Source organism: Mizuhopecten yessoensis, unplaced genomic scaffold (genome assembly GCF_002113885.1).
Source record: "Mizuhopecten yessoensis strain PY_sf001 unplaced genomic scaffold, ASM211388v2 scaffold11101, whole genome shotgun sequence".
Classification (NCBI taxonomy): domain Eukaryota; kingdom Metazoa; phylum Mollusca; class Bivalvia; order Pectinida; family Pectinidae; genus Mizuhopecten; species Mizuhopecten yessoensis.
In genome coordinates this window covers 2,196,008-2,223,431 of record NW_018408880.1, presented here as the reverse complement: position 1 = coordinate 2,223,431, position 27,424 = coordinate 2,196,008, and the positions used below count along the sequence as shown (strand labels likewise).

The following is a 27,424-nucleotide window of genomic DNA, read 5'->3' as shown; positions in this document are numbered from 1 at the left end:
GATTTGTGTGTAAGTATGGGAGATTGTGTGTATTTGTAATTACGGATAGGTTGTGTGTAAGTATGGGTGATTGTGTGTATTTGTACTTACGGATAGGTTGTGTGTAAGTATGGGTGATTGTGTGTATTTGTATGTGGTTTCTTTGAAATGATTGTTTCTTACAGATACGTTTGTGTGTAAGTATGAGAGGTTGTGTGTATTTGTACTTACGGACAGGTTTGTGTGTAAGTATGGATGATTGTGTGTATTTGTACTTACGGATAAGTTTGTGGGTAAGTATGGGAGATTGTGTGTATTTGTACTCACAGATAGATTTGTGTGTAAGCATAGGAGATTGGGTGTATTTGTACTTACGGATAGGTTTGTGTGTATGTATGGGAGATCGTGTGTATCTGTACTAACAGATAGGTTTGTGTGTAACTATGGGAATGGGAGATTGTGTGTATTTGTACTTACGGATAAGTTTGTGTGTAAGTATGGGAGGTTGTGTGTATTTGTACTTACGGATAGGTTTGTGTCTAACTATGGGAGATTGTGTGTATTTGTACTTACGGATAAGTTTGTGTGTAAGTATGGGAGATTGGGTGTATTTGTACTTACGGATAGGTTTGTGTGTATGTATGGGAGATCGTGTGTATCTGTACTAACAGATAGGTTTGTGTGTAACTATGGGAATGGGAGATTGTGTGTATTTGTACTTACGGATAAGTTTGTGGGTAAGTATGGGAGATTGTGTGTATTTGTACTTACCGATAGGTTTGTGTGTAACTATGGGAGATTGTGTGTATTTGTACTTACCGATAGGTTTGTGTGTAACTATGGGAGATTGTGTGTATTTATACTTACGGATAGGTTTGTGTGTAAGTATGGGAGCTCGTGTGTATCTGTACTAAAAGATAGGTTTGTGTGTAACTATGGGAGATTGTGTGTATTTGTACTTACCGACAGGTTTGTGTGTAACTATGGGAGATTGTTTGTATTTGTACTTACGGATAAGTTTGTGTGTAAGTATGGGAGATTGAATGTTTTTGTACTTACAGATAGATTTGTGTGTAAGCATGGGAGATTGTGTGTATTTGTACTGACGGATAGGTTTGTGTGTAAGTATGGTAGATTGTGTGTATTTGTACTTACCGATAGGTTTGTGTGTGACTATGGGAGATTGTGTGTATTTGTGCTTACGGATAGGTTTGTGTGTATGTATGGGAGATCGTGTGTATCTGTACTAACAGTTAGGTTTGTGTGTAACTATGGGATATTGTGTGTATTTGTACTTACAGATAGATTTGTGCGTAAGTATGGGAGATTGTGTGTATTTATACTTACGGATAGGTTTGTATGTAAGTATGGGAGCTCGTGTGTATCTGTACTAAAAGATAGGCTTGTGTGTAACTATGGGAGATTGGGTGTATTTGTACCTACGGATAGGTTTGTGTGTAGGTTTGTGTGTAAGTATGGGAGATTGTGTGTATTTATGCTTACGGATAGGTTTGTGTGTATGTATGGGAGATTGTGTGTATTTGTACTTACGGATAGGTTTGTGTGTATGTATGGGAGATCGTGTGTATCTGTACTAACAGATAGGTTTGTGTGTAACTATGGGAGATTGTGTGTATTTGTACCTACGGATAGGTTTGTGTGTAAGTATGGGAGATTGTGTGTATTTGTACTTACGGATAGGTTTGTGTGTAACTATGGGAGATTGTGTGTATCTGTACTCACAGATAGGTTTGTGTGTAAGTATAGGAGATTTTGTGTATTTGTACTTACAAATAGATTTGTGTGTAAGTATGGGTGATTGTGTGTATTTGTACTTACAGATAGATTTGTGTGTAAGCATGGGAGATTGAGTGTATTTGTACTTACAGATAGATTTGTGTGTAAGTATGGGAGATTGCGTGTATTTGTACTTACAGATAGATTTGTGTGTAAGCATGGGAGATTGAGTGTATTTGTTCTTACAGATAGATTTGTGTGTAAGTATAGGAGATTGCGTGTATTTGTACTTACAGATAGATTTGTGTGTAAGTATGGGTGATTGTTTGTATTTGTACTTACAGATAGATTTGTGTGTAAGTATGGGAGATCGTGTGTATTTGTACTTACAGATAGATTTGTGTGTAAGTATGGGAGATTGCGTGTATTTGAACTTACAGACAGATTTGTGTGTAAGTATGGGAGATTGCGTGTATTTGTACTTACAGATAGATTTGTGTGTAAGTATGGGAGATTGAATGTTTTTGTACTTACAGATAGATTTGTGCGTAAGTATGGGAGATTGTGTGTATTTGTACTTACGGATAGTTTTGTGTAAGTATAGGAGATTGTGTGTATTTGTTATCACAGATAGATTTATGTGTAAGTATGGGTGATTGTGTTTATTTGTGCTCACAGATAGATTTGTTTGTAAGTATGGGAGATTGTGTGTATCTGTACTTACGGATAGGTTTGTGTGTCAGTATGTGAGATTGTGTGTACGTGTATGCAGTTACTTTAAAATGATTGTTTCTTACGAATTGGTTTGTGTGTAAATATTGGCTGATATTTTTATCGCTCGTTTAGGACTTTTAGTTGGTATATATTCATAGTTTTTTTATTAACTTGTTAAAACCATTTCTGAATATATACTGTTTTCAACATTATATTGTAATACGTATCGAATGATTTATGAACGACTGAGTTTTCTTACGACCTTGGAGTTAGAACCATGAATAGCGACATTTAATATTCTTGGTGTAATCCGGATGTGGATTACGTAACTGTCCGACTTAAAGACTCACACAACTAAATCATTTACGATATATTATTACCGAACATTTAAGCTAATAACTCTAATATTTGAAGCTCACAGCCAGTGACAACTGTCTTGATACATTAGTTACCCCATCACTTCACTACTCTCATAGTTCAAATAACTTATATTAAGAAAATGGTCATACACAGTGTGAAACATGGTCAATTTAGTGGAACGTTCATGTTGTGCTTGAATGTGACGTTTAGTCACAACAAACCAGCTTGTGGGAAAGCCCCATTTGATAGCATCATGTTGAATCCAATATGGCAGCCAGTGAAACGTTTTAGTCGCAGCTAATCACTAAACTGTATACTGATTCCATGTGTATAAATCAAAACTTTCTTCTATATATTATTGTCGTCTTCAAGTATGATGCAGCGAGTACAACTTGTAAAACAAAGAAAAAAAATCAATTACGGAAAAATCACTTCTTTTTGCTATTAGTTTTACATAAACGGGAACATTATATAGAACGTACTGTGTCTAGTTCCATATTTCACAGAATTTTAAGAAGGAGACAATGATTTTAAATTCGGAGTATCAGATTTGCATAAACGGGAACGTAATTTTGAACGCCCTATTTGTTTTAACAGACCAGTTCCAAGTTAGCACCAAAATGAAAGTTCTCCAGATGGATTGCAATCATAGTTTAGATTTCGCTGAAAAAGAACCCACCATAACGCTTTGATCTAATGGCTTTTATTATGTTTATTATGTGCAAACACTACAGCTCTGTCTACACAGATGCTTCTGGTTGGGGTCGGAGCACGCCATGGCCAAAAACGGTAGACTGAAGCATCTTACGTCGTCGTCTTGGCACGTTGTTGTAGCGGGAGAGGTAGCTCCTAAAACAGAAACTTCTACAATTCAATATCCTTAACAGAATGAAAGTTCAAATTCGATTGTTTACCTTTTTATTTTGTTCGCAACACTTGTTTCTCGGTCCTATTGTGGAAGGCAACAGAAATGGTCAAACTATTTAGGCATGTATTTTTGCGTTTCTAACAAAAAATTTAAAAAAAACATCATAATTATCAATATTTTTACGTTTGTAATTATACCAAACGTTTAATTAAAATCACCTATTCGACATATAACTTGTTTTCATCATGAATCATAGAATATAACGGAATTCCAATATATATATATCGCAAGTCGGGGTTTTTCCGTCAAATGGTCATGCTGTGCTCTAACTTCTGACCATTTAAAACAAATCCACTCAGTTTTGAATTCACCACTATCGCACATGTACATAGTTGAAAAGGACGACAATAAAATCGGCCGATAGCAACGTGTAGTAAGTTTTACAGTGTAAAATTCACCATACGAACGTGCATATGTAACCATATGGTACGACTTTATATAAATAAATAAAAATTAGAGGCCAGTAAAGGACACATTGAAGTGTTACCTTACAGATGTGCCATACAAAAAAAAATACCGAAGTGTAACAAACCCATAATTCTAACTCAAAATCAATAAAACTAGGGCATATTGACAAAGGAGGGATTTACATTGAGACCCTGGAAAAAGTGCAAGAAAATAAGACCAGGTGTACCAGAAGGGTAAGCGTTTTCAGCTTCATCGATGACAACCACCATGTAAATCTAAGTAAACTCAAGTAATGTCACGTCCTCTCAACGATAACTGGGGAAGTGACAAAAAAACACAAAATACTCTAATGAGCGTTATAAAAAGCATCGACCTTCATATCACACAAAGAGATATCATATTTATTTCCCTGTGAGTTCCTGATGGTGAAAGTTTTTATCAACCCGCAACTTTGGAAACCTTTTTTGTTTGTTTGTTTGTGTTTCACGTCCTATTAACAGCTCTGGTCATTTAAGGACGTGCCAGGTTTTGGTGGTAGTGAAAGCCGGAGTTCCCGGTTAAAAATCACCGACTTACGGTCAGTACCTGGCGACTGACCCACGTAAGCCTCGAACCCGTGACCCATTTGTGGAGGGCTAGTGATAGCAGGATGTCAGACGCATTAACCACTTGGCTCCGCGGAAACCCTGTGGGGTACGTTTGTCCGTCATCAATGGACATCTGTTACAAAAGTCATGATATTCGTTGATACACAAGAAACAAACACAGAGAAAAATCCTCAATTATGCAAGGTTACCATATAAATCGCCTCTAAAGATAATTTATTGAAAGGAGGTTTTTCATCAATTTGTCTAAGGTTTTGTGTCCTCGAAAGAGGTAAGGTCATACGAAAACAGTCAATGGATGATTGTTCACCTCAAGAATGAATACCTAAATTCGGAAAGCATTTGTTATGTTACCCATAGTGTAAGCTCTCGTAGGCTAGGACTATTCTTAATAACGGGCTTGAATGCTTCAAGTACAGTGCAAAAATAATTGAAATTCTAACAAACGATACTGGAGTAATGACTTACCCTGACACATTCCACAACTCTTTTGACAAAATAGGTCGGCTAAATCTTTATCCGCACAAATACTCGTCAACATTGTTTGGTTATTACATTGAATTGGATGCTTGTCAACACAGGCAGAGGTAGGTGGAACCACCAAGTCTGTAAAATAGTAATAAAAGTACTACACATTAAAGCTGCTAACTTTAGAGCTTGCACTGACTTTTTTCGGGACAATAGCCCAACAAAATATTATCTTAAATAGCTCCTTTTACATCAAGCATTATATTAAAGAATAATGTTTGATCTACAGTGACTAGGTAGTAAACTAGAAGAAGAATTTGATATCTGCGTTTTAGTGAATATTGTAGACAATGAAGATTCAAGTTAACATAGGAAAATGAAATGTATGATTTTCACAAAGGGTCTTCTGCATGATAGAACTATATTCACATTTGACAATGAAATCCAAACATTTAGGTACATTGTAAAAAATATGTACAAGAATAATCCTTAATTATATTTCTCCTCCGTGTTATAAATGATATAGATTGTGATTGTTTGACTTACCTAATGAAAAAAGTATTGTAAGTTACCAGGTAATAAAATTGACTAAAAATAGCTTTATGTGGATACAGTATCAAACAAATTAAAAAAAAAATGCACTGCACCTTACAGATTAAGACCCATTAGTGACACTTAGGCCAAAAAGATGGAAATGCAGAACGGTAGGTGTGTTAACCCCCTTTATTAAATGAATTTCAAGAACTTCGATTAATTAAGAGAAAGCTGTATTTATTATATATCACGCTACTGCTGAAATTGAATGCATGAAGCCCTTAATTAATTGGATTTAAGAAAAATCGAGCGGCACTTGTTAATACATATATATCAACAAAGAATTAATACATAGGTAAGTTGGTATGCATGAAGAAGTATTAACAAGGATGGGTAGGTTTATAAGTAAGAATATCATTAACAGGTAAGTTCTTAGGTATTGCATACTATATATTTGCAGTTACGTTGACACTAAGACAACTTTTTGATCCACAATGACTAATTTAGGGAGGAAGAAAAGACAATCGGGACAAGAGATCAATTTGACAAATTCATTTTTTTAGATTGTGAATGGCAAGCCCTATCCGGACAATTGTTATTTCAAATTTATGAACAAACTTACCGCATATGTTGCAAGATTTTCGACAGTAAAACTTCATAATATCATCAAAGCATACGATAGGAAGTATTTCGAAAGCGCAGGACTGCTGGTTACTGTCCTGACAACCAGTTGTCGCAGCTGTTGATGACGTCATAGCTGTGAATACAGAAGTAACAACTGGATTATTTGTTATTCCAAAGCCATAGATATATGCTTGTCAATACATAACCATTCGAAATCTTATGATATATCGAGGATTTATTTATAGAGAACATGACATAACCATAACCCATAAAACAAAGTGATGATACACCTATTAAAACGACGACAAAGCCCATAGTTTCGCCAACGCCATTTTGTGTTGTTAAGTATGTTTTATATTTTTATTTATTTTGTATAGTCATGCTGAATCCTATTGTTATCTGTTCGAAACAAATTGATGTAATGCACCGATAAAACTCAATGTACTGCATAGACAACACACAATGTTGTACTGCATAGACAACACACAATGTTGTACTGCATAGACAACACACAATGTACCAAACCAACGACGATGTAATGCACCGATAACACACAATATACTGCACCGATAACACACAATATACTGCACCGATAACACACAATGTACTGCACAGACAACACACAATGTACTGCACATATAACACACAATGGACTGCACCGATAACACACAATGTACTGCACCGATAAAACACTGTACTGCGCCGACATCACACAAGGTACTGCACCGATAACGTACACTATGTACTGCGCCGACAACACCCAATGTACTGCATAGACAACATACAATGTACTGCACAGACAGCACACAATGTACTGCACCGATAACACACAATGTACATAACCGATAACACACAATGTACTGCACCGATAACACACAATGTACTCCATAGATAACACACATTGTACTGCACAGACAACACACAATGTACTGCACCGACAACACACAATGTACTGCACAAACAACACACAATGTATTGCTTCGACAACACCCAATGTACCGCTCAGACAACATACAATGTAACCCGCCGACAACACACATTGTACTACGCCAACAACACACAATGTACTGCACAGACAACATACACCGTACCGTGCCGACAACACACTAAGTACCGCGCCGATTATACAATGTCGAATTCAGAACTCAAACTGTATACGTCAATTTAACCACGGAGAATGATGAAGCATCAAAAAGAAAGAAAATAAACATAAACCAGCGGAGGCGGAACCCAAATTAAGCGTTTCTCAACCACAAATGAGTCTTTTACCTCGAAATTATTCTGTTAATTAATTATTATGGAATTCTAACGAGGTATTACTCTATATTTGACATGTGTTAATATACCTGATTGAAATACGAGAAACAGTATACGCTATATCACAGTATTGTTTACCTACGACAAAGTGGAAAACATATTTACCACACAATCCACACGATTTCATACAATAATTCCTGAACACGGAATCTGCACAGATAGTCGGTAAAAGACTAGGAATACAAGGACGATTAGGATCGTCCTCACAGACAAGCGTAGTGGTACCGGGCGTAGTGATCGGGGGAGGTGTGGCTGCATCTGAAACATCCATACCAGACACAATAGCATAACTAAAAGCATGTATTCACATTCCAAGTAGTAATTATTCGAGTGCATGGAAATATATATAAATTCCATAGCTGTTTACATTAAAGTAAAAAGAAATGTGTTTTAAGATTGGTAATAACATGGTCTGTATATGATATGATACCACAAAATATTTACAATTATATAAGAGTCTTACAAACGCAGTATGAAAAAGAAATCAAACGCAGTGAAGCTATAAGAAATGTAGTATCGTCACATGTTATGATATATGGTTCAAAATCAACCAATCAGAAAGTATGGGTTTTTTTCTGCATTCAAAGCTGCATGATTTGCACAGACAACATGCATCGTACTCAAATAAAGCGTTTCTGAACCAAAAATGAGTCTTTTACCTCGAAATTATTCTGTTAATAATTATTATGGAATTCTAACGAGGTATTACTCTATATTTGACATGTGTTTATATACTTGATTGAAATACGAGAAAGAATATACGCTATCTCACAGTATTGTTTACCTACGACAAAGTGGGAAAACATATTTACCATACAATCAACACGATTTCATACAAAAAATCCTGAACACGGAATACAAGGACGATTAGGATTGTCCTCACGGACAAGCGCAGTGGTACCTGTGTAGTATGGTAATATAAGGGGCATGTTGAAATGAACCGCCCCATGGTGAAATGAAGGGTTCCAACGATTTCTATTCTGACAACTTTTTCCATTCATTTTCTTTAAGGTTACTTCAATTTGATGTATTCTATGTGAAATGACAAAAATTAAGTCAGGGGAAGAAAAAATTAGGGTAGGAGAGGGGCGCTTAACTTTACCATAATAGTGAAATGAAGGGTTTTAGCATTTTTCTTTCTATTTGACTTTTTTAAAACAAATCTGTTTTACATTATATTAGTTTGATGTCCTGAATATTAAAATCACAAAAGTTAAGTCTAGGATAGGGAAAATCGGGATGGGGCAGGACCCTTTATTTCACCATATTACCATAATATGAACCGCGCTTCATTTCACCATGCTTCACAATACCATGCTACAACTGGCGTAGTGATCGGGGGAGGTGTGGCTGCATCTGAAACATCCATAGCAGACACAATAGCATAACTAAAAGCATGTATTCACATTCCAAGTAGTAATTATTCGAGTACATGGAAATATATATAAATTCCATAACTTTTAACATTAAAGTCAAACGAAATGTGTTTTACGATGGATAATTGCATGGTCTGTATATGATATGATACCACAAAACAGTTACAATGATATAAGAGTTTTACCAATGCAATAGGGAAAAAAATCGATTAAATAACATCTTCCATGCAGTGAACATATAAGAAATGTAGTATCGTTACATGTTATGATATATGGTTCAACCAATCAGAAAGGCAAGCTTTTTTTCTGCATTCAAAGCTGCATGATTTTGTTCAAGCTGCAGAGGCGACAGAGGAAGTAGTGGTTGCATTGTACATCTTTTTAATGGGTAACAATACTGCAAGCGAATCGTGCTATACTGGGGTAATAATTATTTATTTAGTGAACCTAAGTACCCTGAGACAAAATTAAACATTTACAGATAGTTTTAGTCACATATTGTAGAAGATAAATACCGATTTATGTACATTTGATGAACACAGATTAATATGATTTAATTTCGACAAAATATAAGAGACGCTCGCACAGAACTTCCGACATTATAATTTACAATTAAACATGTAAATGTATTTTACATAACATAATAGTTAAACATATAAAATTATTTTAAACAATATGATAGTTTACGCAGATTGATATAACTTCATTCATTTCAACCGATTTATATGACGAGTTCCACAAACTTAAAACTCACCTTTACATAATTCTCTGTTACAGTTTTCACCTGTGCAACATTTCGAACAGAATTGTGTCTCGCCAATGTGAATTGCTCCACCCTGATTGCATATCTATTGTAATTAGAAACAGAACATAACAATGGAGATCAGCTGACCGAAATGATAATTGTCATTTCGGAATTGTATTTCTTTTACACTTTCAGCAATGTTTCTATAAGTCTGTTACATTATGATGCTAGAATTATCGAATCATGAAACTGATGAATATCATAATGATTAAAAAGCAATCATTGCCAAAAGCACCGACAATAGTATTCCAAATGAAAACGAATGTTTTGAAGAAAACAAAATAGTTTGCCAGGTATTACAGAGTTAACTAGAATCGGAAAAACATATGAAAACATTTATAAAATACTTAATTGCTCAACATAGCCCTTTAAAATAAGCGATTCAAATTCATGCAAAACAATTTTCACAGATCTGCGTTTCATTTGAAAAAAACCCACTCAAATCAACAAGAGGTAAGAAATCCGAATTGTCTTCACTTGATAAAAGGTTAGATTAAATTGTATTTAATTAAACAAACAATGTATCTTCGAAACTACCAAACATAACGTTAATTATGTTAAGCGATACCATTGATATGAATATATACCGGATAGCCAAGTGTCTTTGCTAATCGGTATTCGTGTGATACGGCTGTTTAGCCTGTATCTGTTGGGTGCGGTAATTTAATCCTATATAAATGTTTATACATGCAGCTCCATCAACAAATATTTTTCTTTTCTTTTCATAATATTTATATTTAAGAAATAATCAACATATGTGCGTGCATTATGGTGGAATATATAACGAGGGTTTCGAATCCCAATTTGTTTATATGTGTTTGTATGTGTTCTAATGTCTATGTCTATGAGTATACCACTGTTTGTTACTATGTTTGGAAAGGGCTTAAATAGCCTATGCCTGCTGCCCAATCCATTTGTCCTTTGACAATAAAATTTATTGAAATTGATAGCCCTCAGGAACTGAATTAATATATTATGGTTGTATAGCCCTCGGAAACAGCATAAACCGTTTAAAAAACATATATTATGCATCGCTACTTGGAGTCATTACATGCATGCGTTACACTTAAGGATATCTTGTAAAAGGTAAAGAGAATATTATGTATGACTTTAAATAGAAATATATATAAATGTCAATACAAAATAGGTATGCTTGACTCGTTTTTGGGAATGTGTGTAGGATCTACTTGTATTTGAATAGAAAATAATTATTCCTTAATTATATCATTCATATTATATATATTTACTCTGAATTATCCATTGGAATATTGGCCTTTGATTTTGTACTTACATTGTTTCTCATACATCCGAGTCGAAATCGTTTTTCGCCAAACGTGTGGAGGTAATATACCGTATAGCACATCTACAAAACATTGCGGAACTTAAAGATGTTAAATACAAGTTTGTGTAATTAAGTCATCAACTTTTTTTCATAACAAGATAATACCGAAACTGTTGATAAAGAGGGCAAAATAAAATCAAAAGAAAGTTTAATACTCAGACCAAGGGAAGTGCAAGGATAATATGAGCAGATGTTCTGGAAGGGTTTCGTTTCCTGATTCACATTGAAAACCCTGAATGAAAATCAAGGTCAAATCAAAGTGATGTTACGTCCTCAAAGCCAGAACTGGGGTTATCACAAGGACAAAAACAAGACACACTAATGAACATAATACAAACATATTTACTGGGTTTTTTAATTAAAAGAATTACGCTTATGATAATGTGAAATTTTATCCTATTTATAACGTTTTTATATACTATTTGATATAAATTGCTAGATTAATCCACTTTCAGGCGCTTTGCAATAAATAAATATACAATTTATATAATCAAATTATAAACTAAATAATATCAATCAGTAGTCTTAACGTTCCAACACACAATAAATCATAATGATTAAACGGTCAATAAAACAATAAGAGTCCACAGGGTTGTAGTGTATACATATAGGTTGGGAAGCTTTAATGAAAGAACGAAGTGTGCATGTATCCTTAATATTTCATATGATGCTATTGCGCATGTAAATGACGTGATTGAATAAATGGCGGTTGAACTTCACATGGTGTGTGAGTTGGACCTGGATTAAATCCCGATAACTTCTACGTTTTGGCTACGTGCGTTCACGTTGTATTCTGATGAGAAAGGGGTAAAGGATCCCGCACAGAAGAGAGCCGCATTACTACACTCCGTTGGTATTAGTGTTCAGGACATTTTCTTTACCTTACCGGAAGGAGATGGAGAAGATGTTTCCGCTAAGACAGTAAGTGCGTTAAATAGATATTTCACCCCCAGGCAAATTTATCCTACGAGAGACACGTGTTTTGACACATGATGAAGCTGTCGAACAATTCATTACAAGACTACGTCAGAAATCGGAAAGATTTGTTTGTTTGATTGTTTGATTTTGTTTAACGTCCTATTAACAGCTAAGGTCATTTTAGGACGGCCTCCCCTGTGTGCAAGATGCATGCGTGTATTGTATGTGTGTGTATTTTGGGAGGCTGCGATATGTTCGTGTTTGTCTCCTTGTGATAGCGCGTAACTGATGCCAACTTTATAGTGCTACCTGACTGAAACATACTGACACCCAGCAGGACGACCCACCCGGTCACATTATACTGACAACGGGCGAACCAGTCGTCCCACTCCTAATTTGCTGAGCGTTAAGCAGGAGTAGAAACTACCATGTTTAAAGACTTTTGTATGTCTCGGCCAGGGGACAGAACCCAAAGCCTTCCTCACAGAAGCGAACGCTCAACAAATGGCCAGAAGTGAGGCATTGTCAAGGGAGACATTAGGAAGAAGAAAGTTATCTAGAAAGGAGAGAAGAGATAAGGTCCCAAATTTAGTCGCCTATTACGATCATGCAATTGGGGGCAGCAGGTACAATTATTACGCCCTACCTGCAAGGGGTTAGAAAGATGTGAATTCGGGAACTTAGCTTCTGTTAATGAACAAATTCGGGACCAAGTTATTGAAAAGTGTGCCTCTCATAATCTTAGCCGCAAATTACTGGAGAAGGGGGAGATAACTCTCACTTAATCAGTTAAGAGATATAGCTCGTGCAATGGAGGAATCTGAGAAACAAGCTCGATCCATTGAAGGGAATGGGATGTCAGTTCACGAGAAGGAGGTAAATAAACTGTCAACACGTGATACAAAATACAAACGTAAGCCAGCCTCACACAGTTAAAAGAATTATCATGGTCAGAAAATCACTTGTTTCAACTATGGTCGGGAAGGACACAAAGCAAAAGATCCTGCAAGTTTAGCTATTGGGAAGTAATGTAGAAAATGTAAGTCGATCGGACATTTTGAGCGTACATGTAAATCGAAGAAATCAAAACCTGTAGTACGTCAATTACAACGGGACCAGGACCACGACAGCTTGTGTGCATTTACCTGTAGTACTTATGACCAAAATAATGCTGAGAACAGTATTATTAACATTGGTGTGGGAGTCGGAAATTGTCAGTTCTCATAGACTCTGGGGCAACAGTAAATGTGTTGGACATGCCCACCTGGGAATACCTAAAGGACAACTCCGTGGAACGTGAGTCAGTTCGAAGAGGAAAACAGTTATTTTGATATGGCAGTAAGGTATCATTGAATGTGGCTTGAACTTTCATCGCTACAGTCTCGTGTGGTAGTAAAAAGGTGGACAAAGTGGAATTTCTAGTGGTTGAGGGAAAAGGGAAATCTCTACTAGGCAAAGAGACAACTTTGAAGCTCGATATCCTACGATTGGGTTCTAGAGTAAATAGAATAAGCCTAGAATCAGACCCAACATACAGGGCGTGACCTAAAGGAGACCATGATGAACAGGTTCCCAAATTGTTTTAAGGGACTGGACAAGTTCAAAAACTTTGAACTGGACATTCCGTTAAAACCAGATGTCACTCCTGTGGCACAACAGTTGAGGCGCGTTCCATTCAACTTGAGGGACAAACTTGGAAAAAAACTTGATGAACTTGAAAGCCTCGATGTTATTGAAAATGCTAAGGGGCCGACATTATGGGTGTCACCAGTTGTCGTCGTTCCCAAGGGAGATAATGACATTCGATTGTGTGTGGATATGAGACGAGCCAATGATGCTGTTCTCCGTGAGCGTCACCCACTGTGGACGAGGTGTTCCAGGACATGAACAATAGCAAATATTTTAGCAAGATTGATATTACATGGGCATATCACCAAATAGCGCTTTCAGAAAAATCAAGGGACATTACCCAATTTGTAACTCATAACGGGTTGAACAGATACAAAAGGTTGATGTTTGGCATATGTTGTGCGCCAGAGATGTACCAGAAAATACTTCAGCAAGTATTGCATGGATTTGAGGGTGTCCAGAATATTATCGATGATGTCATAGTTCATGACTCAAGGTTCGAAGAGCATGCCAGAAGGCTTGAGAAAGTAATAAATGTTCTGAGAGAGTCAGCCATGACTTTGAATAGTCAGAAGTGCGAGTTCAGTATGAGCAAGCTCGTGTTCATGGAACATGTCTTATCAGATAAAGGCATAGGTCTAGCAGATGTGAAAGTGCAAGCTGTGTCAGAAACGTGTGAGTGAGCCTAAAACAGCCAGTGAAGTGCGTAGATTTTTAGGACTGGTAAATTTTAGTGCACGGCTTATATCTCATCCTGCTACTCTAGCAGCGCCACTCCGGAAGTTGACGCGAAAAGATTAGCCGTTGGTTTGGGGAATCGAACAGCAACGTGCTTTTGATGGTTTGAAGAAGCACTTAGCGAATGCGGATATTCTAGCATATTTTGACAAAAATGCGCCTACTCAAGTCATTACAGATGCCAGCCCAGTAGTTCTCGGGGCTGTTTTGGTACAAAAACAGGATAATGATTACAGAGTCGTGTGTTACGGGAGTCGTAGTCTCAGTGATACAGAGCGTCGGTACTCCCAGATAGAAAAGGAAGCATTAGGCATTATATGGGCATGTGAGAGTTTCCATTGATATCTGTATGGGATGGAGTTCGAACTCCTGATATATCATAAACTATTTGAGTCCTTCAACTCACCGAGCGCGACACCTTGTGCACGTATAGAGAGATGGGTTCTCAGACTTCAGCCATATTGCTACAAAGTGAAATATATCCCAGGGTCGCGAAACATTGCAGATTCGTTGTCGCGTCTAATGAAAAAGTCTGATAAAGTGAAAGACAACGACCAAGTAGACGATGACAGGAAAATCCGTTTCGTTGCAGATCAGGCGACACCGGTTGCCATGACTACCCGAGAGGTGGAACGAGAGTCGGATGACGACTCGGAACTTTGCTATATTAGGAAGTGTTTACTAAATGGTCAGTGGCAGAAAACCGAGTTTAAAGAATATCTGCCAGTTCGTGGTGAATTATGCGCGATCGGTAGAATAGTTCTCCGTGGTAATAAACTAGTAATACCCATAGAGAATTCGTAACCGAGTCTTGGAGCTAGCTCATGAGGGGCATCCTGGTATTGTGGCAATGAAAGCTAGACTCATGAGTTAGGTCAGGTGGCCAGGGATAGATCGTGAAGCAGAACAACACTCTAGGCAGTGTTACGGTTGTCAGTTGGTCGATCAAGCGTCGCGACCAGAACCTATGAAACGACGAGAATTTCCGTCGTCTCCGTGGCAACATTTAGCGGGTGATGTTCTTGGACCATTGCCAACGGGCGAATACATATTCGTCCTCGTTGATTATTACAGTCGGTGGTTTGAAGTTGGGACCACGAAGGTAACTACTGCTGATAAAATTACTCATATACTTAACAACATTTTCCTGACCCACGGTTTGCCGGATTCAATTCAAACAGATAATGGACCTCAGTTTGTAAGTGAGCATTTTCCTAAATACCTCGCCGAGCTAGGCATAGAGCATCGCAAAACTAACCCATTGTGGTCTCAGGCCAATGGCGAGGTCGAGCGACAGGTAAATAATGAAACGAATTCGTATTGCTCACGCAGAGGGGAGGTCATGGAAAGATGACCTAGGTACAGACTAATTGATGTATCGCAATACTCCACATAACACCACAGGTGTTAGTTCCGCTGAGTTTTTGTATCGAAAACTCCGTACTAAGCTTCATGAGTTTAGTAGATTTAGCCCAGACGACTTGAAAGTTTGTGATAGGGATAGTGAGAGGAAAGAAAAATGGAAAATGTATGCTGATAAAAGACGTGGTGCATGTGATATCAATCAGGGAGATAAAGTGCTTTTTAAGCAAGATCATCAGAACAAGTTTTCTACAACATTTCAATACGAGCCGTTCCAAGTGCTAGAAAAGTCAGGGAACAGTGTTGTTGTCGAGTCAGGTGAAGGGAAAGTGTACAAACGGAATGTGATACATTTAAAAAAAAAGTTTCATGTTCCAAACTCTCCTGCAAAAGAATGTGAAGGTTGTAAGAATCAGGAAGTGAATGTTGATGCTGACCCTCTGTCAGATACTGGTCAGTGTCAAGGTCAAAGCCCAGATGGAATGTGTGATAAGCCGACAATTGTCGACTTTGGACGTCCAGAGAGATCCAATCGAAAGATGCCAAGCAAGTATGATGATTGTGTGGTTGGTTGAATCTTACATTGTGAAACACAAAAAGAAAATGGTTTGAAATTAAACTTTATTGTTAGTTCAAGAGTTAAGTGTTCTGCCTGTTACTAGTCAAAGAGAATGTTTGCACACAATTGAAATATTCTTCATAGTTTCTAGTCAGATTCTGTGGATTAAGGGAATTGCATGATAATTCAAGAAATTTGATTTCAGTCCTACATGAAGGAGGGTTGTAGTGTATACATATAGGTTGGGAAGCCTTAATGAAAGAACTGAGTGTGCATGTAACCCTACTATTGCAAATGATGCTATTGCGCATGTACATGACGTGATTGAATAAATGTCTGTTGAACTTCACATGAAGTGTGAGTTGTACCTGGGTTAAATCCCGATAACCTCTACAAGGATCACATGGTATTTACGGCCTATCAGGCACATGGTTTATTCACAATACATAACATTGGGACGAACAGAAGGACATGGCCATAGTGTATGTGACCTTCGAAACATTTAGAAGAAAACGGCAACGGTAGAACTGGCTTTTGATTTTTTTCAGTGAAAGCACAAAAAAAATTGAAAGAGAAGGATTCAAATACATCACATTAAGGCGATCATGAAGTCAACTACACAATACCGTTGTTAATTTTTGATATATTATGGGTATGATGTACTTTCCATAACAGATAAATGTTTCATTTTAATCGCGAATAACTAAAAAAAACTTCACATTTTCATAAAAAAAATCATAAAGATCGAATTGAACTCCTCATTACAATATTACTACAGACATGAGCAGTATAATGAACATATTTATGCATAATGTTATCTTACTTTTCTCATTTTAGATGTTGTTGTATTCTGTATGGCTAATATTTTTGGGGCTCTATCGTTTTAAAGTATTGACCTAGATTAACATGGCGGATGTCGTCGATAAAACAGAAGACGCTTACCCTTTCCGAACATCTGGTTTTTCTTCCTCGTGTACTGCATGTAAACCTTTTCTTTGTTCATTTTCTGCACTAGTTTTATCGATTTCGAGTTCAAATTACTCTTTGCGACTCTTCGGTATTCTCATGTTGTTTTTATAAGATTTTCCCTTGTTCCCGATCGGTAACAAATATGTTCAATCTATAATATATAACATTCGATCCTATAGGTAATAGTTAAATTAATTGTGGTGATGTTTTGATAAATTTTGTAAATACATAATGTAAGTGATTTTTCGACGTTCAGCCTTACAATGTTAACAAATTTCAACATGCTAACCTTGAGCTTGTGACCTTGTGTGAACTTTTCAAGTCTTAAATCCTATTCAACTCTTACGCCTTAGAACTTTTGAGTGTCAGAATTATTTATTTCGTGTGACAGGCGAACGGACGCACATATATATAATTCCCTCAACCAAAGTCGTTTTAAATTGGAAGTAGTTTCTTGTTTCTTTCATGAAGTTAAGGCCACTTTCCAACCACATAAGTTGACGGTAAAACAAAACAAAAAATTCACGTCGGCACGTTCAGATGTTCGCGAACTTCTCTTCTGACCACGCCCTTTGAGTACAGGACACGTCCACTTACCTCGTCTTCATCACATCCTCGCACTGTCTGGCAGTCACTCGGATGCTCAACGCTGTCACATGACATGCATCGCTTCCTCGTTGAATTCACTACAAATATTAATATTATTTACATATATTGATATATATAATCGTCCACTGTTTAATACAAAGGTCTTAGCTTTACGTTCACTACATCTATTGAACAACACAATTAAATCTCTTTAACTTATAATAAAAACTCATGTCAACTCAAAGCTGTATACAGTATCTTGGTATATTTTCTTACTGATTTACATGAAAAAGAACATACTTAACCATAAAGTATGGAACTAAGCATTTATTCTCTCTCTTTTTTGGTTTCTGTTGTGACTTTTAGACTTTCAAAATATTGAAAATACCAAATTATATGCGCTTGTAGAGCAATCTGGCAATATATTTTTTCGTACATATTTTATGTATATTTCTCGGATTTTGGAATCGAAGAAAAATCTTTGAAGATGGATGTTATGCACAAATTACTTTTAAAACACGCAAACGGATACGCCGTTGATACATTACTTATTTTATATTTTTTTAGCTGCTACAAGTCTGACGCTAGAGAAGTAATCTCATTCACCACTGAAGACATATTTGAACTCCTCCTGTTCAAAGGTTCGAATAGTTCATTATGGATTCCACGTGGTAAATGAGTCAATAAACTGTGCAATACTGAACTTAACATATTCTACGTATAAGATGTAAAATGTACCTTTTTGAGTTTCACACAAATTAGTGTTACAAAAGTCGTGATTACAGCAGGATGAACAATTGAGATAACCGCCTGGATTATTTCTTCTAAGGCCTGTAGCAGTGACGTCAACTTCGGTGTTTGCCGTCAGTTCTGATTCCCGGTGTCCGTGATTGCTGTAGCAACTCTACAAAAAGGCATTTTGATTAAGATTGATTTCGATATTTATTCAACACTGTCAATGAAGAAATGAATTAGTGTAACTCATTCACCACTGAAGACATATTTTAACTCTTCTAATTCAATGGTTGGAATAGTTCATTATGAATTTCAGGGTTTAATGAGTTAATGTACAATAAGTGGTTCTACGGGATATGGGAAATCGATCCTGATGGTAGCGTTCCCTACCCCGAATAAGCAAACACACATTATCATTATTGAATCTTTCCTGCAATCACTAACCAGACATTTTTAGAAAAAGTTGAAAAATGACATTGTGAATTCAAAAATGAACACACAATAGTAAAGGGTTTTGTAAATAACATACGTATCAAGTTTCAAAATATGAAAGGAATGAAGAAAAAACAAAAGTGTATTTTGACATTTATCCAGAACCTGGAGTTAGAATACCAAAATGCTCATCCCTTTGGTTGGAGATTTCTCTGTTATGTTCTCTACTGAGAAACAATTCATATTAGTCTCACCCTAGGTTTTAGATGTGGGAATTCCCTTTAATGTTAATCGGATGACGTCACACTAGCAATTCATAGACACCGGAAGGTAATGTACATAACATTTTGCAGCAGAATCAGTGAAACGAACGTTTTACACCCTTGCAGTGAATATGACGGGTGAGAACCCTGAACGAATTAGACTTATATATATTGTCCAACACTTGGCAATCCTCAGAATCTTAATTATCTTTCCCCTTGGGAAGCCCCCTATCTCAATCCCAAAAGGAAATATATCATATTATCCTTTTATCCAGGACAGGTGTATCCAATATATGTATGCGGGTGATATCATTGTCTCACCAAAGTGTTAAGACAAGGGGATTCCCCAGTTATAACAATGGTAAGGCGTCGCTCCTACAATACATTAAATATAGATATATACAACATTTGATATAGCGCCCTTTATAGCTAACATAAGCCACTCTAAAGCGCTTTACAGTACATAGATATACAATTGCGATTAGCATATATATTAATCAATACAATATTGAGGAATTCGCAGGAGCTGCCTTATCAGGCGCTAACTACTAGTCCTATGCCACCTGGCTAATATCTCCCTATGTGTCTATGCCTGTGTGTGTGCTGGAGATGTATTGTGTTACATTCACTTAACGTCTACATCCGATATTTGACAGTAAACAGGGCAATCGTGAAATATAACTATTTATCACATAACTGACCCATTTTACTTTGTCATACGGCCATGCATAAATATGGTATTACACAAGTGTAATAACTTAAAGGTACTGAGATAGGTCAAAATCGTGGGAACATATTCCTACGCCACTACAAAATTTCGAACTTTATTAACTGGGGGTTTTCTGATAAAGTTTAATGTTTTTGCTATTAAATGAATTGGAAATGTCTATTTTGTCATTATTATTTTCATTGCATTTATAAAAAGATAATCTGGAACTACTTTGCACTGCGTGGTAAGACAATTTCATGATCGGAGTACTTTGTTTTTGACCTTTAAAGAGTCAACCGATAACAAATAATTGTGTTATTTAGTGTTACTTACGTAGTGTTACTACACATAAAAGTTACTTTTAAAATTATGAATTTTGTGGGATAAATAGAACCTTACATACGTGTCCATGTCATATTGAATTTATTAAACTCGTTCAATAATTTGATATAACATGGACACTCATGTAAGATCCTCTATGTATTGTTCATCAAGAAACCGTTGAACTGAATGAAAAGGACGGATATTGCACGAAAGCAAAATTTGATAATGCGGGTATTTATCTCAAGGTCCGTCCCCGGCAATTGTAAGATTACGTTTCGGGAATAAAGTATCAAGAAACAATGCTGTTTGTGGTGATTAAAAAATATATTCTTTCTGTCTGAGAATGGTGTCGCTCGCCTGTAAGTGTTTGTCTCACTATGTTTTATGATAATTTCATATCCGCCTGACCTCTTAATAATTGTGTCGTCGACACTTACGTTATATGATAAGCAGCCTGAGTTATAATAGACGTGGGAGTGTCTCGTCACATACTTATCAACGTAACACACCTGCAAGTATATTAATGTAAATTATACATACATGTATATTAAAGTTAAGCAAAACAAATTGTACATATGCGAGTATATATCAAGGTATATCATACATATATTAAAGTAAAGCAAGATAAATTGTACATATGTGAGTATATATCAAGGTAAATTATATGGGGCAAAGAAGTAATTCCAACAGTGTGGACAAGTTTCAGTTGTCAAATTTTCGGGGCGATCCGCTCCTTTTTCAAGACACAGTGAAACAGAACAGTTACATGTAAAGTAAAGCAAGACAAGTTGTACATATGTGAGTATATATCAAGGTAAATTATGCATATGTTAAAGTAAAGCAAGACAAATGATACATATTGTAAAGTAAAACAAGGCCAATCATTCATATGTGAGTCATGATGTAGTCACAGAAAGGTAATTTGTACATTCCTAAAGGTATAATAAGGTAAATTAAACATACATGAAGTCAAAACAGGGAAATTTGTACATTCCTAAAAGTAAATAAAGGTGACTTACAATATATGTTGTCTGTTGATATTGAATGAAAAAATGTATCTTTAAAAAAGCACCCTAGATTAAGGATATGTTATTATAAAGATCACTATAATGTATAATGTTTTAATTAAAAATATTTCTGAACGAGAACCAAGGTACACTACAAACACCTGAACGAAGGTAAATTATATACACTTAATTCAAATCAAGGCAAATTACACCTACCTACTTGATGTCAACTCAAGAAACATAACTTACATTATGGCTAACGAAAGTAAATTGCGTTACTGAATTATTGATCAGTAACTTCCACGAACTGAAGTACATGTAAGTTATACTTTGAAAACCTACAAAACATTGACGTGTAATGCAATATCCGTAAATATACATAAGGTCCAAAAGGGACATGCATGACCTTTTCAAAAGAATATCAAATCAAACGAGGTAGGAGTAATCCGTAATTCAAATACCAATCACAAGTAAAAAAAGATTTGGATACCATACGTCTTAACACTACGCACTAATTACAGATAAATGTGTTAAGTAGCACATATCCTTAATTTTCACACAAATCACATGTATTACGTGTAAGGCGGCATAAAAGTATCCTTAATGGCATGAAGCAAACTGTGGAATCATTCTCTTGCTCACGGAATGCGATATCTTATATTTGTACAATCAAAACAGTATAGTCCTTGTGAATAAAGCTACACGATAATGCTTGTTTGTCTAATTTTAAATAATTTAAGAATATCAATAAGTCTTTATTACCCTTATCTTATTACCTTCAGTTAGAAAATGAGATTAAATTACTTGGCTGAATGTTTACAAATGAAAGATAAGGCCAAATAAAAATATATGCGTGTGTCCTGTTTCGGCTCCAACAAAATAGTGCAGGTGGGTAGGAAAACCATTTTAGTTTAATGTAATAGGGTCGGCATGAAACAATAGGGTCGGTCGGGAAACAGGAAACACATCTATATTTGTATTTGGCCTAAACATGACTTCGGCACAACAAACGCTAACATCATAAAACCAAATTATATAGTGACCTTTGACCTTCTATCATTCTAGTTGATATGTCTTTATGCAAACGGTATTATCAAACTTATCAACATTCGATTCATTGCTGTAAAACCTTATCTTGTGAATTTAATCATCAAAGTGAACATGTTATAAATGTATGTAAGACAAAACAAACTTGGACATTGAGCCATCAATATTTACATGTGCTGCTTAAACCGTTTAGTAAAACAACATCAGACAGTATTTCTCGCGAATTGAGAGGAAAGTTTAACTTTATTTAAAATTTCTATATGATAACATTGTCTCTGCAGCCTCTGGTTGTAATCGTTTGTGTTGGTGAACAAGTGTTGAAAAATTCATTACATTCAATAGTTCGAAAGAAATTGTTAAATAGTCAAAATCTTGGACCCTATCGAAATCTAAGGATAATTAAAAATGCATTTTCATCACAAATCACGTTTTACTTATTAAAATCAGCTCTTTTTGCAAACATAATTTTCTTTTGGAAAACAAAATAAAACAAATTTAAAAGACATAAAAAACCAGCAAAAACTAAACGAAAAAAGACAACTGATCTAAAAGAAAACCTTGTGCTCAGCTTTATACTTGTTAATAACACTTTTGCATTGATAATTGTAGCGTTACGTGAGAGATATCAAAATATGTCACTAAAACATCTTACTCTGTAAATCTGCTTCAATGCTAATGATAACGCCACGAACAGCAGAGTTCTAATGCAGAAAAAGGGCCAGATATCTGACTGGTCAACTTCGCTATCACCTATAACATAATTTGATCCCTGTGAAACATTAATCAAATTACTACATTAATCTGACTGTTCACATATACAGAGACGTAGATTTTGGAGTACTTACCTGATGTGGATCACACTCTACTACATTGGTACAGTCCCGCGGATGTGACATATTATTACACTCGTAACACACTTTACCATCTACAAAACAGTAAAAGAAGATAATATGTCAAAACCAGACATGAAAAAATAGTTTTTGCTATTCTATTCCCCCAATGATAAACTTTTTCACGATATTTTCCCTATAGTATAAAAATGAAGACAACACAGAGAGTGATTACTTCGTATACCGCAATGTTTGGCGCGGTATATGTCATATTAACTATTGATTGATTGAAGATGCTTGGCAATGAAGTTGCAGCCAATAATGTGTTTTGTGCAAATATGTTGTTTTTTTACTCGAAATGAAGAAATATTAATAAAATATGCACCTATGAGTGCTGTTTTTCTATATACATCCAATAAAAAAGAAAAACAGAATCACCTTAGGTGTTGAACAGTATATACCAAATATCTGTGTGCATTATTGTGAATAAACCACTCAACGGATTTACATTGTATGTTAGGTGTACAGTAAAGTATTTTGTCACCTTAATAGACTTATATAACAAATAGCAATCCTTGGGGTGTTTTTTTTTTGGGGGGGGGGTAATATTTTATTTCCCCCAGCCAAATATTATATATATATATAATACTAATAAGTATATACAGATATATATATCAATAAATTGTTATTCCATTGATATTTACATCAAAGTAGGACGATGCAGTATAGATAAACAGTTTGATTCGATGTGTGTCCTAAATCTTACGAGATAATAGTTTAACATCATATGACTGTCACATGACTACTGTTCCATTGTCTGAACAGAGTTACATATATTTTACAATTGCTGTGGATATGCGTGAAACTCATGATTATTCGTGATTTATTCCATTAATTCCACAGTTCCCTGTGTTGTATCTCCGAGGAGATTTGTAATTTGGTCGTATTACTGAAAATATCTTCCCGACTTGCTTGAGGAAAGAGTTATGATTTTTTTTTGTAGTTTCCTTGATTATGTTTTTGCTGCTACGGGGAACATTACCAAAGGGCATCTTCACTATAAAAGAAGAAGCGTATTCATTGCGCTACTGGTCATGAAATGTACTTCATTGGATACTGTATACTTCATTGGTGCATTTCTACGAACCTGTGAATATTTTCAAAGCTCGATAAAAGGTCAGCAAATTACATTTATACTTGTTATGATCCATACCTTCATTCGTTTACATCGGAGATAAGTGATACAGTCAAAGAGAAAAAAATATACAGAAACACACAAGCTTATTAGAAATGTATCCAGTTAATTCATACATGCAGACAAACTCACAATAGTCGCATCAGATTAGATTTGGATGGGTTTGAGTGTGTTCTTTAGTTCTAAAAGGTGCTTGAGATGCGGCAATAATGTGGAACAATCTTCTACTGCTAGTTTGTGTTTGTTATTGACAGAATTTTGGTCTGTTTATATCAAAGAGAAATAGGATATGAACACAAGGCTAATGTATCAACATAAGTGCCAAATTTGCAGAGAGAGAGAGAGAGAGAGAGAGAGAGAGAGAGAGAGAGAGAGAGAGAGAGAGAAAACGTTTACTGTATAATGACATCGATCTCTGGTAAATTAATTTCTTTCTCTAACAAGCATAACATTTCACCATTTATGATTGATTGTTTTAAATCTTGTAGAAATATTGGAGAAAGTCACGGAAAACAAACTTACTTGAAAATACTCCACCAAACAGCAACACCATCGACAATACTGCAAATAAAATAAATGGATCTTAGTAAAATATAATAGTTACATATAAATAGTTTTTACGCAGAAAGGAATAAACCATTGATATGCCGTTTATACATACTGACGTAATGTTCGAATATATATCGACGTACTCAAAAGAATATTTCCTTATTTCTGATGTTTTTGTGTAATTATCTATCTCTAACACTGATATCAAATACAATTCATCAAGTTGTTGCTGTTGTTGTTTTCTTCTTCTTTCCGGAAAAATCGCAAGCAATATTATTTTAAATAATCTCTTTTGGTTATTAAATATTTTTGTATTTTATACTTTATTGTATCTTTGTATACACAGCATTATTATAAACACATACCTAGTTTTTATTTCATTTTACATAATTGATTTTACAGGTGTTGCACAGATAGAAACGACACAATTAGGATTACTCCGTTTTTTGTACGTATAAATGCTTTAAACTAAAATTGTTTTGTCAGATGTTAGTATATACATACCGCTAAGGATTGGACTGTAATTTGATGGCGCCATATTGACTGGTCACAACAGAGATGGTTTTGTGACCCACTTTTAAGGACGTCTGTCCTTGACCTGAGATAAGGACAGGGCATCCAATGAAATGTATTATCTTAGGAAGTGTCGATACTACTATGTGGCAAACGCTCACGGTCAATTTAGAACTTGCTCTGTTGGTTCAATAACTCATTCTTTTAAAGTATGTTTCCTTTTTCCAACAGTTTCGTGCTTTCATTATTTAGCTCAACTTAACAGATTTATGTCTATGAAGGTGCACCTGCTTTATTATTTTCCAAAATCAGATGTTTGACTCGTAATTTCGAACCATGACACCAACCATTTAAATGTTATATGAGGTAACAGCAATCGTATATAATTTCCACGTTCAGTGCTTTCAGTACAGTTCTTTGCAAAGAAAATATATCATCGAATGTTCTGTAACTACTTTGTTCCACAGAAAGGGTTTCATGTCTACCACTCTGTATACGGAATGGGACAACTCAACCCCACACTTAAATTCGCCGTAGCTCTTTTACAACGGGTTCACATGTGTATATATGGAGAATATTTCTTCCAATTCCACGATTAGTTTGTAGCCATTTTCTCTCGTTTACTAGACATAGCTTCTCCCTATGTATTACAATTAATGTATTTGTATTTAAGTTCACCACCTATACTATTAGACAAGTTTAAACTATAAAGCATTTTTATCAATACCAGTTTTTACAACCCTTTCCTTTCAAACGCTTACGACACCTATAAATACGGTTGTTCATACGTGCTGTGTCCATGTACTCGAGTCGATGCCAAATTGAAGAAATGACCGCCTTCCATTGCCAACTGTAGCGTGGTTTCCATGTAATTTTGAAGTTTACTGCCGCTGTAGGCGTATACTTGACGACTCCAAGAAGAACCGACAACCCTATTTTTGACGTCGTTAATGCATGCATAGGCATGTGTTCCCCAAATAGCGGCTCCATATCTCAAATAGTTGTCAACATAGTGGCATAAAGCTTACAATACAAATCATATAGGAACCCACCCTGCAATGGATTTAAATTTAGATAACATAATTCTCTCTTCGCAAATCTAGCAGTAATTGCGTAGTCCACATGTTGAGACAAAACTAGTCCCGGATACTGGTATCTGTCAGAGTGATCAATCTCCAGGTCTCCACACCTGAAATTCATTTGAGACTTCCTTTTTTTTACGGGAGTGAATAATTTTTGTTTTGCTCCCATTAATCACCATGTTGTTTGTGCCGCATCAGTCTGATAAGATATCCAACGCACACTGTAAGTTATCCTCGTTCTCTGCTATAGTCTCAAGGTCGTCCGCGTAGAACAGATTCCCAATCCTTACTTCATCAACCCCCACACCTTTCCCTGAAGTACATTTAAAAAATAAGATGGATTATCCCTGTTTTAATCCGGATGATACAAATAACCAGTCATGCATGAAGCTATTAACACTAACATAACTATCCACACTATAGAACAAGCTCAGCAGAACTTGTGTGAAGATGTCACTCAAAAAATATGTTTTGGTGTGATGTTTTAAAAGCTTGGGAAAGATTATTAAATTCTGATTTTCCAAAGGGCAGACAACTCTCAATTCTGAAAACCCCCTTATGGCATAACCCACATATAACTATTGGTGGAAACTCTGTCTTTTACAATAACTGGTATGCTAAGGGGGTTAGAGTGATAAATGGTATGTTGAAAAATACAAATCCTGTTACTTCCTATTCCTACCATGAATTTACACAGAAATATAATATGTTTACAAACTTCCTTCACTTTCATAGTCTTGTCAAATCTGTTAAATTAATTATGGATACACAAAGGATT

At 35.7% G+C, this 27,424-nt stretch overlaps 1 protein-coding gene across 1 annotated transcript; it reads right to left on the bottom strand.

Moving 5' to 3' along the window:
• Positions 1-3,484: 3,484 nt before the first annotated feature.
• On the bottom strand, positions 3,485-25,639 carry LOC110465750. Its single transcript, XM_021521790.1, has 12 exons — positions 25,556-25,639; positions 25,025-25,063; positions 23,323-23,402; positions 20,861-20,932; positions 18,699-18,864; positions 17,970-18,058; positions 11,147-11,218; positions 9,805-9,898; positions 7,780-7,932; positions 6,356-6,490; positions 5,200-5,337; positions 3,485-3,639 (listed from the first exon to the last, which is right to left on the bottom strand). The coding sequence occupies exons 1-12, from the start codon at positions 25,587-25,589 to the stop codon at positions 3,506-3,508; spliced, it is 1,206 nt and encodes a 401-aa protein (XP_021377465.1). The 5' UTR covers positions 25,590-25,639; the 3' UTR covers positions 3,485-3,505.
• Between the last annotated feature and the right edge of the window lie 1,785 nt (positions 25,640-27,424).

Coding starts and splice junctions, on each gene's coding strand:
- LOC110465750 (XM_021521790.1), bottom strand. CDS start 25,589: ATGGCGCCATCAAATTACAGTCCAATCCTTAGCG. Junction 11,219..17,969: donor GAGGATGTGATGAAGACGAG/GTAAGTGGACGT, acceptor AATGTTTTGTAG/ATGTGCTATACGGTATATTA. Junction 9,899..11,146: donor TCGGATGTATGAGAAACAAT/GTAAGTACAAAA, acceptor TAATTACAATAG/ATATGCAATCAGGGTGGAGC.